The sequence below is a fragment of the Nicotiana sylvestris genome, chromosome 2, assembly GCF_000393655.2.
Source record: "Nicotiana sylvestris chromosome 2, ASM39365v2, whole genome shotgun sequence".
Classification (NCBI taxonomy): domain Eukaryota; kingdom Viridiplantae; phylum Streptophyta; class Magnoliopsida; order Solanales; family Solanaceae; genus Nicotiana; species Nicotiana sylvestris.
The window spans coordinates 28603926-28620356 of NC_091058.1; the positions used below are offsets into that span (position 1 = coordinate 28603926).

General features: G+C 37.1%; 1 protein-coding gene across 1 annotated transcript; it reads left to right on the forward strand.

Moving 5' to 3' along the window:
* Window positions 1–10590: 10590 nt before the first annotated feature.
* Window positions 10591–13506, forward strand: LOC104237458 (uncharacterized). Its single transcript, XM_009791614.2, has 3 exons — window positions 10591–10732; window positions 11929–13087; window positions 13174–13506. Exons 2-3 carry the CDS (start codon window positions 12158–12160, stop codon window positions 13177–13179), a joined length of 936 nt encoding a protein of 311 aa, XP_009789916.1. The 5' UTR covers window positions 10591–10732; window positions 11929–12157; the 3' UTR covers window positions 13180–13506.
* Window positions 13507–16431: the final 2925 nt, after the last annotated feature.

The following is a 16431-nucleotide window of genomic DNA, read 5'->3' on the forward strand; positions in this document are numbered from 1 at the left end:
ACTCAACTCCCTTTCTAGCTCTCTGTGGAAATCAATCCCGACCCAAAATCGGGCAAAAGCTATTGCGGCCCTCTCTCGCTACTTATTAGTGGTGTAGAGTTGGCTGCGATCAAGCACACACAACATTTCTTTTACAGCTTCAGCATTGATATCACTGATATGCTTTCCACTTTTCTTTAGCGCCTTGTCAAGTACATAACTCTCGTTGGGCAATTTCTCCTTCACAATGGATACCCTCCGTCAATTTGGAGAAAACTTTCTTGACTTTATCTTGTAACTTGAGATGCACTTGAACTCAAAGTTTCTTGCTTCAAATTGTCCGGGATGCACTCTCCTTTAACGAATCCTTATCATCCTATTAACTTCCCAAATTAACTGCCCCAGTTTCACACAGTTCGGGCTTCAAATGATCTCAAAATGTCCAAATCTGTACTTATTTCCCTCAAGTGCCGCTATCATCTTCAAAATTGTTTCATTGCTTCATAATTAAACTAACTTTTAAGACCAAGCCTAGAGTTATGCGTGCATGCCATGTCATTAGAGTCAGCATGAAAAGGACTATCAAAGGAGAAGAGAACAAAACAAAAAAATGACTACAAATAACAGAAAATAGAAAATTGCATTTGACAGATGGTGAAAGAGTTTGAACAACATAAATTGGGGTTACAATCTTGGAACAAGCCTAGATAACACTAAAAGAGTTACTACGACTAAACCAACTAGGCAAAATAAAAGGATAGAAGGGTTTGACTCACAAGACAATATCCGGATTACAACCCTGAAATAACCCGGATAACAGAAATAACAACAAAATGAACCACCAAGACTCCTCCCTGGCTAGCCAAGAAAGGAGTGTCTTTCCAATTGCCAAGCTCGACATCTTATCCAGTGAATTCCACATCAATATTACCAAGACCACTACCAATTTCAATATCATTAACTTCAGCAAGTGGCTCATTGGCTCCTTTGACCAATCCTTCGTCATTGCAAACCATCCCAACAATTTGTGCGTTGTCATGTACCTGTAGAGGATTATGTGTGATACTTGGGGTATTACTGCCTTGGACCACAATTATTACTTCTTGAATTATTCTTTCTATTTCCCTTTTCAAAGCACGACAATCATCAACAGTGTGCCCCTGGGCATTGGAATGGTATTCACACCTTTTAGCAGGGTCGAAGCTTCTCGCACGTGGGTCTATATAATTTAGAGGAATAGGTGTAATCATATTGCAATGCTTTAATCTCTCAAACAAGCTTGCATAGGACCCTCCTATTGGTGTAAAATTATCTTTCAGACTTTGTTCCTTTCTACACCCTTGGCTTGAATGTGGGTTATAGTGCACTTGAAAATTTTGTGGAGACTGGTGAAGCTTTTGCGGTGCTCGTGCTCGCCTTTTGGAGTGACCCAGTGGTTGGACAGATGGCCGGACACTGTTCAGAGGATAATACTGGGGTGGATTATGTGGAGCTCGGGGATATTCATGGGTCGGTATTGAGGCTGAAAGCGTTTAGCAGGAATGCCCACTAGATCCTATCGTTGGCGGGACTCAACAATATTTTTTCTATCAATGGGAGGACTGTCCCGAGCAACTTGTTCGTTCCATCTGAACCAAAATTCCCTAAAACTTTCCTTAGGTTTCTTTTCCATCTGAGATAGAGAGGAGTGGTCTGGGACAATGTCTATATTTTACTGAAAGTGTCGCGTAAAATCTTGAGCCATGTCATCCCATGTATGCCACTTACCGACATCTTGACGAGTATGTCATTCCAAGGCTTCCCCAGCCAGGCTCTCACTGAAATACGCCATCAGTAACTCATCTTTCTCGCCAACACTTCTCATTTCACTACAATAACCCCTTAGATGGGCTATTGGATCTTCACGCCCATCATACAAATTAAACTTTGGCATCTTAAACCATTTCAGCTTTCTGGATATCTCATTTTGCTCCACTATCTTAGAAGGCTTTGCAGTCTCACCGGGAGGCTCAAAATGAGGAGCGTAAGAGTATGGACCCGAGACCTTGAAAATTGATTCTGAAGCATAGTGTTGGGCCTCGGGAATTTTGAATACAGTCTCGCTAGAGGATCGAAGAAAGGTAGTAGGTGGGTGAGCTACAAAAACATGAGTGGTAAAAGGAGCAGGATATGAGGTGGTTCTGGGGGGGTGGAGTGTGAAAAGGTTGTGAGGATATCCTGGACTTGTGACAGTGGTGGAATGGTGACAAGGCTCCCAGTGTAGTGAGTGGAAAACAATAGTGGAGGACGCCCACTAATCCAGACTTGGTATATTTCGGCCATATGCCCTTTCAACCTTAGGACCTCTTCTTTCAGCTCAAATTCTGATTCAACAATCCCCTTAGACGGATCAATAACACCCGTGTTCAACTTTTTGCCAGCCATGACTACCCTACTCTTTGACTTTGTGTTGTATGGATGAGTTACCTTAAGAACCACAAACCAACCACCGTTCTGCTCAATGGAGATAACAAAAGGAATAAGACGAAGTCATCATGTTAGCGTTAGGGCATTTAATAGCTAAAAATATCACATTGCGTGCAATGCATCTAGCAACAATTAACGGTTCTAGAATGACTTCGAGGGTCACAAGGTCACTTGGCATCATCCCAATTTGTTCATTTCAATCCTCTCTTTTCTTTGCTTTTTTAGCACTTGCTTGCTCATTTTCCTTCCTCTTGTTTTTTTTTCTAATTATCACTCTTTTCTTTCCTGTCATTTCTCACATCCCCAAATTTCATCTCTCTCTTTTTTGATTTTTTTTATTTAAAAAAAAAAAAAGAAAAATGATTCGATCAAACCCTATGTAGGTTGCCTACGTATCATGACGCCGCATGAATCAGATCTTTGCGTAGTTCGGAAGATCGGGAATAAAGTAAACAAACTAACATTCTCATTTTCTTTTCTTCTTTTTTCTCATTTTTTTACCTGAGAAATTATTAAGGAAAAACCCCTAGAAGAGAAAAATATTTTTTGATTCTTTTTTTTTAGGAAGGAAATCTAAAGGGTGAACCAAAGAAAAATATTTTAAATTTTCATTTGATATCCTGAAAGAAAAATTTCGAATTAAGAAATGAAAAAGATAAAAAATATTTTTGGATTTCAGTTTTGATTACCTAAGGGAGAAACACTCAAGATAAACCAAAGATAAAGTATGTTATTTGTCTTCTATGTACATGTCCTAAAGTTCTAGTAAAATAAAAGGAATTTTTTTTTCTATTCATTTTTCATTAATTTCCCGAAGAAGAACCTCAAAAGAAAATCTTTTAGGTAATATTTTAAAGAAAACTTTTAAAGAGGTACTAAAAGAAAATTCTTTTTTTTTTTTGAAGTTTTAGTCCTAATATACCAAAGAAAATATAAATACAATTTTTATTTTAAGTTCTAGATATTAATTGCCTAAAGGAAAACCACCTCAAATGATTTTTTTTTAATTCCTAGAATTAGTATTCTAAAGAAAACTTCTAACGAAAATAAAAAAACGCAAAATTTCTTCTTTTTTTTTGTTTTGGATTTTTGAGTTGTAACACATTTCCAAATACATGATAAGAAATACAATAACAAAAGACTCGGCAAACTTAACTAGACTATGACAAACTCTAACATCACCTAAAAGACTCGACATTACCGTACAAAACTAGAAGGTAAAAGATGACATAAAAAAGAACAACAAATTAAATCTGTCATGCTCAAACTCCGTAAGTAGATCCACACCTGTATGAGAAAACTAAAACCAATACTATGTGAGACAATAACATTCCCTACTAGACACATGCAAGATATGGTTGAGGCTATTTTTGCAAAATGGCTTATGTGGCCAAAAGGTGGCTAGAAATGCAAAATTTTGGCTAAGACCCCGCAAAGCCAAGAACCTAAGATTTACTAGGAAGACCGGACCCTATGTGGGTTGCCTACGTATCACGTCCTGAAAGACGAGAATCAGGTATGCGTAGTTCGGGCAGATTGGATACGAGCAAGAATTAAAAAAAAACAATTAATTTAGAGAAAATATGTTTTTTTTGTTTTTTTGTTTTTGAAAAAATGATGAAACATGTAAACTTTTTTTTAATTTTTTTTTCCTTTTTTTTTATTTTTGATTTTCGAAAAATGATGAAAAAATGCAAAATCTTTTTTTTTTTTGAATTTTTATTTTTTTACTTAACAAAAATGTGACAAAAAACATAATTAAGCCCTACTTGCTTTATTTTCACACTTCCCCCTTTTTTTCCTTTTTTCTTTTTTTCTTTGCCCTCAACTATCATTGATCCGTCAAATGACCCTTTTACCCTTGAAGAAATGCAACATGTAGCACATATGATGCATCAAGATGGTCTGTAATTTTGGGTACACCTATCCTAGACGGACTCAACCCCTGTGTTGAGTCCCCAAAGTCAAATGCACGTAATACAAATAAACGTTCCTACTAGGGATCCGACATGAGGCTGTATTTTTCTAGGTTTAAATTCTGGGGTTGTGTTCTAGACTTGGGTTACCCGAGCGGAAAACTAGGGCCGAAGAGGGGGCAACGTACCGGGAGCACTGAAGTCCCGGCCTTGTTGTTGGCCCGCCTCATTCTATTTGGCATAACTTCTACAAAAAAAGCGGGCCACGCGAGCGTGTGCACCATTTTCAAAAGACTCAGAGGGGTGGCGTAAGAAGACAGTTATATACAATTCAAATATATCAAAACAGCAAATAGACAGCAGTTAGCATAAAAGGTTCACAAAGTACAGTAATATTAAACAATAAATAGAGCCAAGTAAAATCATATTAACAAGCTCGAATTCTTGAACCCTGAACTGAAAGTTCTGGGTTCTTATCCCCAGTAGAGTCGCAAGAGCTGTCATACCTCCTTTTTACTACCCGAAGGGATATAAGGAAGTTTTTCCAATTTAAGTGGCAATCGAAACGGAATTATTATTTAAGATCATAGTCGCCACTTGGGATAATTTATGGTGTCCCAAGTCACCAGTTTAAAATTCCGAATCGAGGAAATTTGACTCTATATTAATGTCTGCGAACACAGAAATTCGGGTAAGGAATTCTATTAACCCGGGAGAAGGGGTTAGGCATTCCCGAGTTCCGTGGTTCTAGCACGGTCGCTTTGATCATACTTGGCTTATTAAATTGTCTAATTACTCATTTTAGAACCTATGTGCATTTACCTCTTTTAATTAAGAAATTATCTTAAAACGAGTCACGCGCACGTGTACCCATTTGTTTTGGCACGTCAAAAATCATGTCACGTGAACATGTCCGCAATTAATCACGCTTTATAAATATTAAGAAAGTTTAGTCGAAGCTATGCAAATGCATACTCCAATTTTGTTTTTAAGATCATAATTATGTCACGCGAATGTGTACACAATCACAATGATTGATTTATTAATACCTGCCTAAAGTATACTAGCTGTGTATAGTTATTGAACATATAGGCCAAAGACAGTTTTTAGTTCTTGTTAGTCTCATTACCCAAATTCTATTCGAGCTAAAATGGTTACTTTAATAGGTCAATACAGCAGGACAAAGCCAAACCTCCATTCGCTCCTATTAGTACCACCTCCATAGATCCGATTTACCCAATTCAACAATTTACATTAAACATTCATTATCTTACCTAAATGATGAACAATATACAACAGTTAAGCATTTAAACTAAACTACAACAAAGCAATTATAAAAAAACTGAATTATAACAAAGCAATACAAGTAAAAATCATATTAATCAACAAAGGAAATTAAAACGGAAGCCAAGGCATGAGCAAACTGCTATGGCAATTTAAAAATCAGAATAAACTAACCCAGCTCTGCCTACAGTAAAAATCAACCCAATCAAACATTAATATTCTTTTGCACAAAATAAGATACTCCATAGAATAAAAATAAACCCAATCAAACACAGCCTTCATTTAGAAAAAGAAAGCAAATCAAATGCTACTGAAAGTGAAAACAAATAGCATCCTTGGAGCGTTCAATTTCCTCCTAATTCAACCCATCGTGTGTCCATGATAACCCTATAAATAAATGGATTTCCCGTAAACTATATATGTGGCATTGACAAGAATTATAAGCTTATAAATTATAAGAGTATTAATGAAAAGTTCAAATAAATCTTATCGAATCCTAATGGAAACTTTTTAGAACCAACTCAATACCAAACCATCACACCGTTTTAATGCATCAATCACAGTTCTAACCCTCTCAAAATAGTTGTCGAGTAATTCACATAGCAGAACCGATTTGAATTCTTAAGAAGAGGAACTCATTTGTTCATTGTCAGAGAAATCCAATAGCAAAACCAAGAAAAATACCGAACACCGATAATTAGTGCAAGAAACTATGAGTTAATTACAAACCATAACGAGAAACAGTACCTCAGTTTGGTCCGATAAGATGACATAGATAGCATGTAAAACTGAATTTACAATAACCGATTCTTCATTGTTGAACACCTTAAAACCCCTTTATTGCTGCATATTCTTCAATATATACAATGGAAAAAAGAAAATCTCTGATGCAGCGGATCTAAAATGAGCTAACAACCTGAATCTTCGAACTGGTAACGGAACCTCGAACTATTTAAATTGAATGAGTTGGACGAACAATTTCGAGCTGATTTTCACACTGATTTGGTGTAGTTTCAGGGAATTTTTGGAGCTGGGTTTACTACTGAGTTGGAGCTCCGTTTCGCTGGACTAACTGGGGGGTCGTTGGATTAACTTTCCCGTCAGATTGAAGGTGAAGGCTGGATGCGCCGTTGGTCTATGCGGCTGTGTATCTGTGTGTATGTCTATTAAGAGATGAAGGAGGATTTAGAGCCCTTTTTTGAAGGTCCTGCGGCTGAAGCTTTAAGCCAAAGAAAGAGCAGCCATGCTTTTTGAACTAGGTTCCTTTTTTGTGTGCTATCGTGTATTATGCTGAAGATGATGGGAGGGGTCCTTTTTTGGGTGTTCAACGGCGGATCCTTGGTCTATGGTGGTCATTACTTTTTGCTGAAGGAGATGAACGGCGGGGGAGTGGGGTCTTTTGATTAGGTTAGGTGTTGCTCTTTTCACATTTTTTTGTTAGGTAGTTTAGGTCTTAGAGTCTATCTTGTGTATTTTCGGCTGATTATAGAGTGTAGGGATATAGGTTTTTGTAGGGTTTTTTTCTATGTTAAGGGGTATGGGCATAGGGATTATGGGCTTGGGAATTATGGGCTAGATCTGAAAATTAAGCCTAAAAATGGGTCGTTTAAGCCCAAATTTTATTCTTTCCCCGCAACGAGACTAAAAATACGATCTCATTTATTAATTAATCCTACTTAAGTAAAATAACTATTAAAATAAGACTGACCGTTAAAACAAAACTATTTTTCGTATTTTTTAAGGTTAAAAATGACTACAAAACATTAATGAAACTATTTTTTTGTAATTTTTATTTTCTTATAATAAAATAAAGTAAAAGAGTCAAAATTAGTCGAAATAGCGATATTAGGCCTAAATTAGATATTTACGTGCTAAAATATAAAAAAATCTTGGGGAGGGTCAAAACTCACATGTCTACACTACTTGGGCCATGTGATTTTTGAACAAGGGGTGTCTATGGACAAACAGAAAGTAGCAGCAGTATTGAGTTGGCCTCCACCCACCAACATTAAGACATTGAGGGGATTCTTGAGTCTCACAGGTTATTACAAAAGGTTCATAAAAGGCTATGTTGCTGTTTCTAGGCCTTTAACTGACCTCTTGAAGAAATGATGCTTTGCATGGAATGAAGCTGCAACTATGGCATTTGAAGCATAGAAGGAAATGATTACTTTAGCTCCTATTTTTTCTAAGGAGTTTGTTGTTGAAACAGATGCATCAGAAGAAGGCATTGGTGTAGTGCTCACTTAAGATGGTCGACCTATAGCTTTTTCAGCAAGGAGTTATCAGAAAGAAACAAGGCGTTGTCAGTCTATGAAAGGGAGCTTGTGGCTTTGGTCTGTGCAGTACAAAAATGGAGACCTTACCTGCTAGGAAGACACTTCACAGTCAAGACTGACCACCACAGTCTTAAGTATCTACTTGAGCAGAGGATTACCACACCAAGCTAGCAGAAGTGGCTAGTCAAGTTGCTGGGATATGATTACAGTATAGCCTAGGAAAGAAGAACATTATTGCAAATGCCCTATCTAGGAATGAAGAAGCAATGCAATTGTGTAGCATTTCTGTTATACATATGGACCTATTAGAAAAAGTCAAGCAATCATGGCAACATGATGCTGTTTTATAGAAGTTAATGGAGAACTTGCAGACTACAACAACAGTCAAGGCATATTACAAGTTTCAAGCTGGAATCTTAAGTAGAAAAGGAAAGATAATGGTGGGAAACAATGAAGAGTTGAAGACCAAATTGATAGCCTTTTATCACAGCAGTTCAATTGGAGGACATTCTGGGATTACTGCTACTTTGAATATATTGAAGCAAGACTTTTACTGGAAAAAAATGAAGCAGGCTGTATACTCCTATGTGAGGGAGTGTGACATTTGTCAAAGGTGTAAGAATGAGAATGTGGCTTATCCAGGATTGCTACAACCCTTAACTGTCCCTGAGAAAGTATGACAAGATATATCTATGGATTTCATTAAAGGATTGCCAAAGGCCCATGGTAAGGAGGTCATTTTTGTAGTGGTTGATAGCCTGAGCAAGGTTGCCCATTTTATGGCACTAAAGCATCCTTATACTGCTTTAGAGGTGGCTCAGATTTTCATGGACAATGTTTTTAAACTCCATGGGATACCTAAGACTATAGTTTCTGACATGGATGTGGTCTTCACTAACAAATTTTGGAAGGAGTTGTTCAAGTTGCAGAAGGTCTCTTTGGTGACATCAACTGCTTACCACCCTCAGACTGATGGCCAAACTGAGGTGGTCAACAGATGCTTAAAATGCTATCTTAGGTGCATGACCTTTGATCGACCAAATGAATGGCCTAAATGGTTGTCTTTGGCAGAACGATGATTCAACACTACCTATCATTCAGCTATTAAAATGACACCCTATGAGGTGGTTTATGGGAAGAAACCACCACCCTTGCTACCTTCATGCCTTTTGACTCCCAATTGGATGTAGTTGACAGAAGTTTACAAGCAAGGGAAACCACCATTCGAGATGTGAAATCTCATTTGCTAATAGCTCAAAACAGGATGAAATCCCAGGCTGATAAGGGCAGAACTGATAGAATTTATGCAGTGGGTGAATGGGTTTATGTTAAGCTACAACGATACAAATAATTATCCTTGAAGAGCCACTCTTTTTAGAAGTTATCAGCTAAGTACTTTGGTCCCTTTCAAATAATAAGAAGGGTAGGACAAGTTGCATATACCTTGGCTTTGCCTCCTCAGTCCAAGATCCACCCTACATTTCATATCTCTCAACTCAAGAAGAAGTTGGACACTCATACTTCTGCTCCTATTCTTCCAGTTGTTCATGCTGAACATGGCCATATCCTACTTACTCCAGAGGCAATCCTAGACAGGAGACTAGCACCAAAGAATGACAAGGCAACAACACAAGTCCTAGTTAAGTGGTTGAATGCTACTGCTGAAGACAGTACCTGGGGAAATTGGCAAGAATTCCACCTCAAATTTCTTTCTTTTAATCCTTGAGGACAAGGATTGTTTCAAGGGGAGGGTAGTGTTACGATCAGAATAAAATGAGGATTAATACACAGTCACGTGAGAGGCACGTGAGCAACAGTTAGCTTCAGTTAATTAGTTTCCGAAAAGTAGTTACAGTTAGTTAGTTGTTGTTAGCTTAATTCACAGCTATTGTAAGGCTCATTCATTTTGTAATTGAATCTAAAGAAATCTCTCTCTTCTCTCTCTAAATTCTCGAAATATTCTCTTCCCTCAGTCATCTGTTCAAGAGCAGTTCTCCTTATTTGCTCTTTAGGATACTTAGATTTGTTTCTAAGTTCGTGAGCTGATATCATATAGCTGCCAATCCTACTCTTAGATCTCATCTTCGGAAGAAACACCAAACAATATTGTTAACATCAAACTTTGAGAACACATTAAGCCTCCGATCTTTGAGAAACTTTTACAACTATTCTTTATATTAATTTGTTAGGATTTATAGAAGTAAAATCCTATTTGATTTTAAATTCCTAATATAATTCGTAAATCTATCATACAAGGGTAGATTTAGTCGGGGAAATTTTAGTTGATTTAAAATTTTAAAATAAGAGAAATATTTAAATGACTACTTTGTCCAGTGTAAACTTTATTTAAAGGGATAAAAAAGGCGAACGACAATTCGCTAACGACTTTCGTGCTTTTAATATAGTACCGATATAGATGATATGCTATGATATGATGATTTATTAAATATGTAAATTAAATTACTATTTTATACTTCATAGTCAATTAAATGGTTTCACATAGTAGGTGAAAAAAGAGGAGTACTCCATGTACATTAAAAGAACTTAATTAAATTACCATGATACAGTGAAAGAATCTTATCGTCAAAGACAAAAATAAAGAAATATCTTTTCATGGGCAAAAGGTAGCAGTACTGATTTCTTTTCCTTTTTTTAAAAATAAAATAAAAATTAAGGTCTGAATATCTCTAAGCATTGTGAATCCTCAAACCTGACAACAAACAAAAATGATGAGAGGCTTTATATGTTAGAGTACTGAACCAGGGGTCGCTGAATTCCGAGGCAGAAGCCATTGAAGCACATATTGCGGTACTATCTCATTCCAACAAAATTTTCAGATGTTAAATATTCTCAAAATTTTCGAGAATATTGTGCAAAGAAATGAAAAAGAACTGTTAAATCTGTCTTCTGGAACTATAACGATTAAAAAGTCGATCTATTACCAAAATTCCGTCAGAATACATGTTACAAGGGAAATTACAGTGTTTCTGGTACTTAAATCAATTAAAATTACTTTTTATTCTTCTGGATTTAAAAAAAAAAAGGGAAAAGTGGCTGCGGAGTCGTATCTGGCTTATTCATGATTGAATTAGAGCTGATGAGAATTGGGGAATGGAATGTTTTATAATGATTTTGGTGTCATTTCCGTCCATCCAATTTAGTTGGCTAAAAGAAATTGGGGTTATGAGTGAGTTAACTTTTAGTCCCCTTCTGTTAAAATCCTTGAGAAGATTGAGAGAGATTATTCTTCATGTTTACTAAGTAAATGATTTTGAGATTCATGGGTGAGTTGGGTTTTATCCCTTCTGTTAAAATCCTTAGCTGAAATGGTTGAAAGATTGTTACTTTACTACTAGGTATATGATTTTGAGATAATGGATGAAGAATATGTTCAATCTTACTGTAACTTAGAAATGTTATATGTTATACTTCATCATTAAGAGGTTCATTGATTTATCCATGTGCTCTTGGCACTTGATCTTGCTCTTAACAAGATGCTTCTGTAACATTTTAGTAATTTACTTCATGGACGTACACCGTGTCTGACAGTTTGAGGGGGCTGAGTCGCTAGAGCGTAGGTTGAGCCTACTATGGCTAGCTGGTTTTTACATTCTACACTCATTTATGAGGCTCAAGAATGAAAATTGGTGGTGCAGATATAAGTTAAATGTTTTCTTGTGTATAAATTTTGTCATTTTTGGAGTAATCATATTTGTTTAATTCACCTTAGGATGTTATCAAGACTCTAGTGTCCGAGGTTTAGAGGATTGTATAATTCCCAATCAGAACTTTCCACTTTGACATAGTTTTGTACAACTTTTAGCTTATTTTGATAATTATGTTGCTTAGCTGTTTCTCATATTTCTATTCACATGCTCTCACGTTTAATAGGGTAGCTCAACTTGAATGTGGATCTGTAATTGGTCTATAGATTTGGACTTTTGGCTTGTATTTCCAAATCGTTGGATATCTGAATGTAAAGTGGTCCTTCATTTTATTTTCAGCTTTGAGCATCTGCAAAGCCTTTAGTTATTTGTTGGTCATACAACCACAACCACAAGATAGATACCCCTTAATCTGCCATCTGTGAGACACTGCTGCACTTGCTTCTTCTAGTTATCATTATCTTTTTCCAGCATTTGAGCTCTCAATAGGGGTTCACTCAAGCAATAAGGTGGTACAATACCAACTCGTAGTGCAGCATAAGAGACTGGCAGAGGGATATTCAGACTCATGATGAAACTCTTCGATTCTCATTGTCACCTCCAAGATCCAAAGATCATTAATATGGTCCCAAAAATTATTAAGACCACAGTTGAAACAGGAGTTGTCCATTTTGCTGTCAATGGTGTGTCGGAAAAAGATTGGCATTTGGTCAAGGAAATGAGTGATCACTACCCTTGTATTGTTCCAAACTTTGGGATCCATCCCTGGTTTATTACTGAGAGGACTCCTAATTGGCTGAAAACTTTGAAAGGATTTTTGGAGGCTACTCCTGCTGCTGCAGTTGGAGAGATTGGTTTAGATAAAGGTTCGTTTGGAAGGAAGATTGATTTTGCTGATCAGGTGGATGTCTTTGGACAGCAGCTTCAGCTTGCCAAAGAGTTGAAAAGACCAGCATCCATACACTGTGTTCGTGCTTTCGGGGATCTTCTTGAATTATTGAAATCTGTCGGGCCATTTCCTGCCGGTTTTATTCTGCACTCTTACCTTGGTTCTGCCGAAATGGTTCCTGAATTTGCAAAGCTTGGTGGTTACTTCTCATTTTCTGGGTTTCTTATGTCCATGAAAGAGAGCAAAGCGAAGAAAATGTTGAAGTCAATTCCTACGGACAGAATCTTGTTGGAGACAGATGCACCAGATGCTTTGCCAAAGTTGAGCGATCCAGAGTCTCTGTATTTGATCGAGAGAGAAGCTTCAGTAGCTGATGGAACTTCAAGTGGAGGAGGAAACAACAACGGAAATCTGTCCGAGAACCCATCGCAGGAGGACAAAGGCAATGAACAACAGGCACGAGAAATCCCTAACCATCCTGCAAACATTCATCATGTACTTTCCTATGTTGCATCATTACTCGAGCTGACAAAAGAAGAACTTGCTGAGATAAGCTTTGCAAATGCATCACGGCTATTTTCTTATGAAGGTTCAAAGGTAGTGCAACAGGTAAAGTTATCCTGCCTAAAACATGCAGTTGATACTATGTTGCATGCCCGGTATGTTTTTTCTAACCACGTCCTCTTCTGTAACAGGTTTGAAGTGGAAACTGGAAGTTTGTGACACTAAGCAGGACAACCTAGAGCATTCTTCTGACTTGTCATAGCTTTGTTAGGCTAATATATCTCAGTTGTGTTGAACCATTGTATCAAAGTTTGTGGTTGCATTAGTACATGGAAATCTGTGGTATATCTTAAGATTGCTTATTTTCTCTTTAAATTTTGGCTTTATATAGGTTCTTCAACTGTACCGCATGTATATATCCATTTGTCATTGGAGCACCACATACTTATCCTTGTTGAGTTTTTGTTTAAGATGAAATAGTCTTAAAATTAGAGTGAATGGAAAATGGGATTTGGATTTGGATTCGGATTTGGTCAAATGATCGATCGATTGATTAATTTTTTGGACCAAATTTATTTGTTAATAGTGAATATTAACGTGATATAATCCGTGTATTGTGTTGCAACACTAAGCAATAAGCAGCCTAGTGCACCTCCCACAATGGTGCAAGTGCTCCTCCCACCAAGCAAGTGTACATTCCACCATGTAAGTGTTTCCTCCATGATAGCCTAGTGCTTGTTGCACCATGGAGGGGGCGGATTTCTCTCAAATAACTGCTATAAATAGAGCATAAGTTGGAGAGAAAGAAGAACACATCGGAAAAAACACTCGAAACACTCTGTATACACTTAATATACACTCTGTATACATTGGATATACACTCTGTATATACTGGATATACACGCTGTATACACTGCGTATACACTGGAAAAACGAATTGCAATCTGATATTCTCTTCAGTAAGAATTCAACATTGGCTATACTTTGCATTCCTTCCTCTCAGAATTTCCATTTGACTTCTGAGTTTTCCTCCCTTGTTCTGCATTGTTTTAAACTACAAACAAAGCATCCGTAAGTGTGATTTGCTGCCGAACTTTGTGTTCGCTGAAACATTGGGGTTTGAAGTACCGCTACACCAGTGTGTAATTCGTTCTATCCTGAGAGGAAATAATCCATAACCTTGGGTACTAGGAGGAGATTAAATTCCTTAAGGAAACACTGTGAATTCAGTGGGCTCGAATTAATTTCTGTTTTATTTATATTTACGTTTATAAGCTAACGTTCTAATTTCCAGAATCATTATTTACAAGTACAAAAGGAACAACAAGCTTAAGGAATTTAATAATTTTAATTTCTGTATTTGTGTTACTTTTATTATTCTGGAAACTATAACCTTTGTGGTTTTTGTGTACTCCCGTTTGGAGAGTAAAGCCTTCGTGGCGGTTTGTTGGAGATTAAAATCTACGTGATTTTTACTCCAGTTTTAAAGCCTTCGTGGCGTTTTGTTGGAGATTAAAATCTACGTGATTTTTCACTCCAGTTTTAAACGTTTATTAAACGTTTGATTGTGTCATTTTTACAGTAAAAATGGCGAATGACGGAAATCAAGCTGTTTCGATGATGACTGCCAACGCATAGACAAGTCGAACTCCGGCGTTGGCACCGGCAGAGAAACCCGGAAAATTTTCCGGGATGGATTTCAAGCGCTGGCAGCAAAAGATGTTCTTCTACTTGACTACGTTATGTCTACAGAAGTTCATCAAGGAAGATGTTCCTGATCTTCCAGATGAAACTCCAGAGAATGATAGCTTTCTCGTGATTGAGGCGTGGAAGCATTCTGACTTCTTGTGCAGGAATTATATTCTTAGCGGACTGGAGGATAATCTGTATAATGTATACAGTGGCGTGGAGACGTCAAAAGAATTGTGGAATGCGCTTGAAAAGAAATACAAAACTGAAGATGCCGGGATGAAGAAATTCGTCGCTGCAAAATTTTTGGACTACAAAATGGTAGATAGCAAGTCTGTTATTACCCAAGTCCAGGAGTTACAAGTGATTATTCATGATCTACTTGCTGAAGGTATATTTCAAATAAATGCTAATGTTGAAAGTAAATTTTTTAGTAATTTTACTAACGGAATTTTCATTGAAGGTTTTGTCATCAATGAGGCATTCCAAGTAGCAGCAATAATTGAGAAGTTGCCTCTATTGTGGAAAGACTTTAAAAATTATTTGAAACACAAACGAAAGGAGATGTCCCTTGAAGATCTCATTGTTCGATTGAGAATCGAAGAGGAGAATAAAGCTGCTGAGAGAAGAGGTCGTGGAAATTCAACAATAATGGGAGCAAATATTGTTGAAGATAACAAAAAGAGAAATAAGGCTTCTGGTCCGAAATACAACCCAAGGAAGAAGCGGTTCAGTGGAAACTGCTACAACTATGGGAAAACCGGACACAAATCTACAGAGTGTCGTGCTCGGAAGAAAGACAAGCAAATGGGTCAAGCAAACATGGTAGAAAAGCATGATGATGTTGATGACTTGTGCGCCATGCTTTCTGAATACAACCTGGTAGGAAACCCAAAGGAGTGGTGGATTGATTCTGGAGCCACTCGCCATGTTTGTGCTGTGAGGGAAGCATTTTCTACATATGCTTCTGCTTGACCCGAAGAGACGCTCTCTATGAGAAATGCTGCTACAACAAAAATTGAAGGATACGGTAAGATATTTCTCAAGATGACTTCTGGCAAGGTCATGACTTTGAACAACGTCCTTCATGTTCCCGAGATTAGGAAGAACTTAGTCTCTACTGGACTTCTTGTAAAGCACGGTTTCAAGTGCGTTTTTGTATCTGACAAGGTAGTGATTAGTAAGAATGAAATGTTTGTAGGAAAAGGTTACCTTACTGAGGGCCTTTTCAAGCTGAATGTAATAGTTGTTGAAACTAATAATAAAACTTCAGCTTCTTCTTACTTACTTGAGTCAAATGATTTATGGCATGTACGTTTGGGTCATGTCAATTATAAAACCTTGCGAAAAATGATAAACTTGGAAGTATTGCCTAAGTTTGAATGCGAAAAATCAAAATGTCAAATATGTGTGGAATCTAAGTATGTTAAACATCCTTATAAGTCGGTTGAAAGGAATTCAAATCCTTTAGACTTAATTCACACAGATATTTGTGACATGAAGTCAATACCATCTCGCGGTGGAAAGAAGTATTTCATAACTTTTATTGACGATAGTACTCGATATTGCTATGTTTACTTACTTAATAGTAAAGATGAAGCAATAGACGCATTCAAGCAATACAAAAATGAAGTTGAAACGCAACTTAACAAGAAAATCAAAATGATAAGAAGTGATAGGGGTGGTGAATATGAATCTCCTTTTGAACAAATATGTTTAGAATATGGAATTATTCATCAAACAACAGCCCCTTACACGCC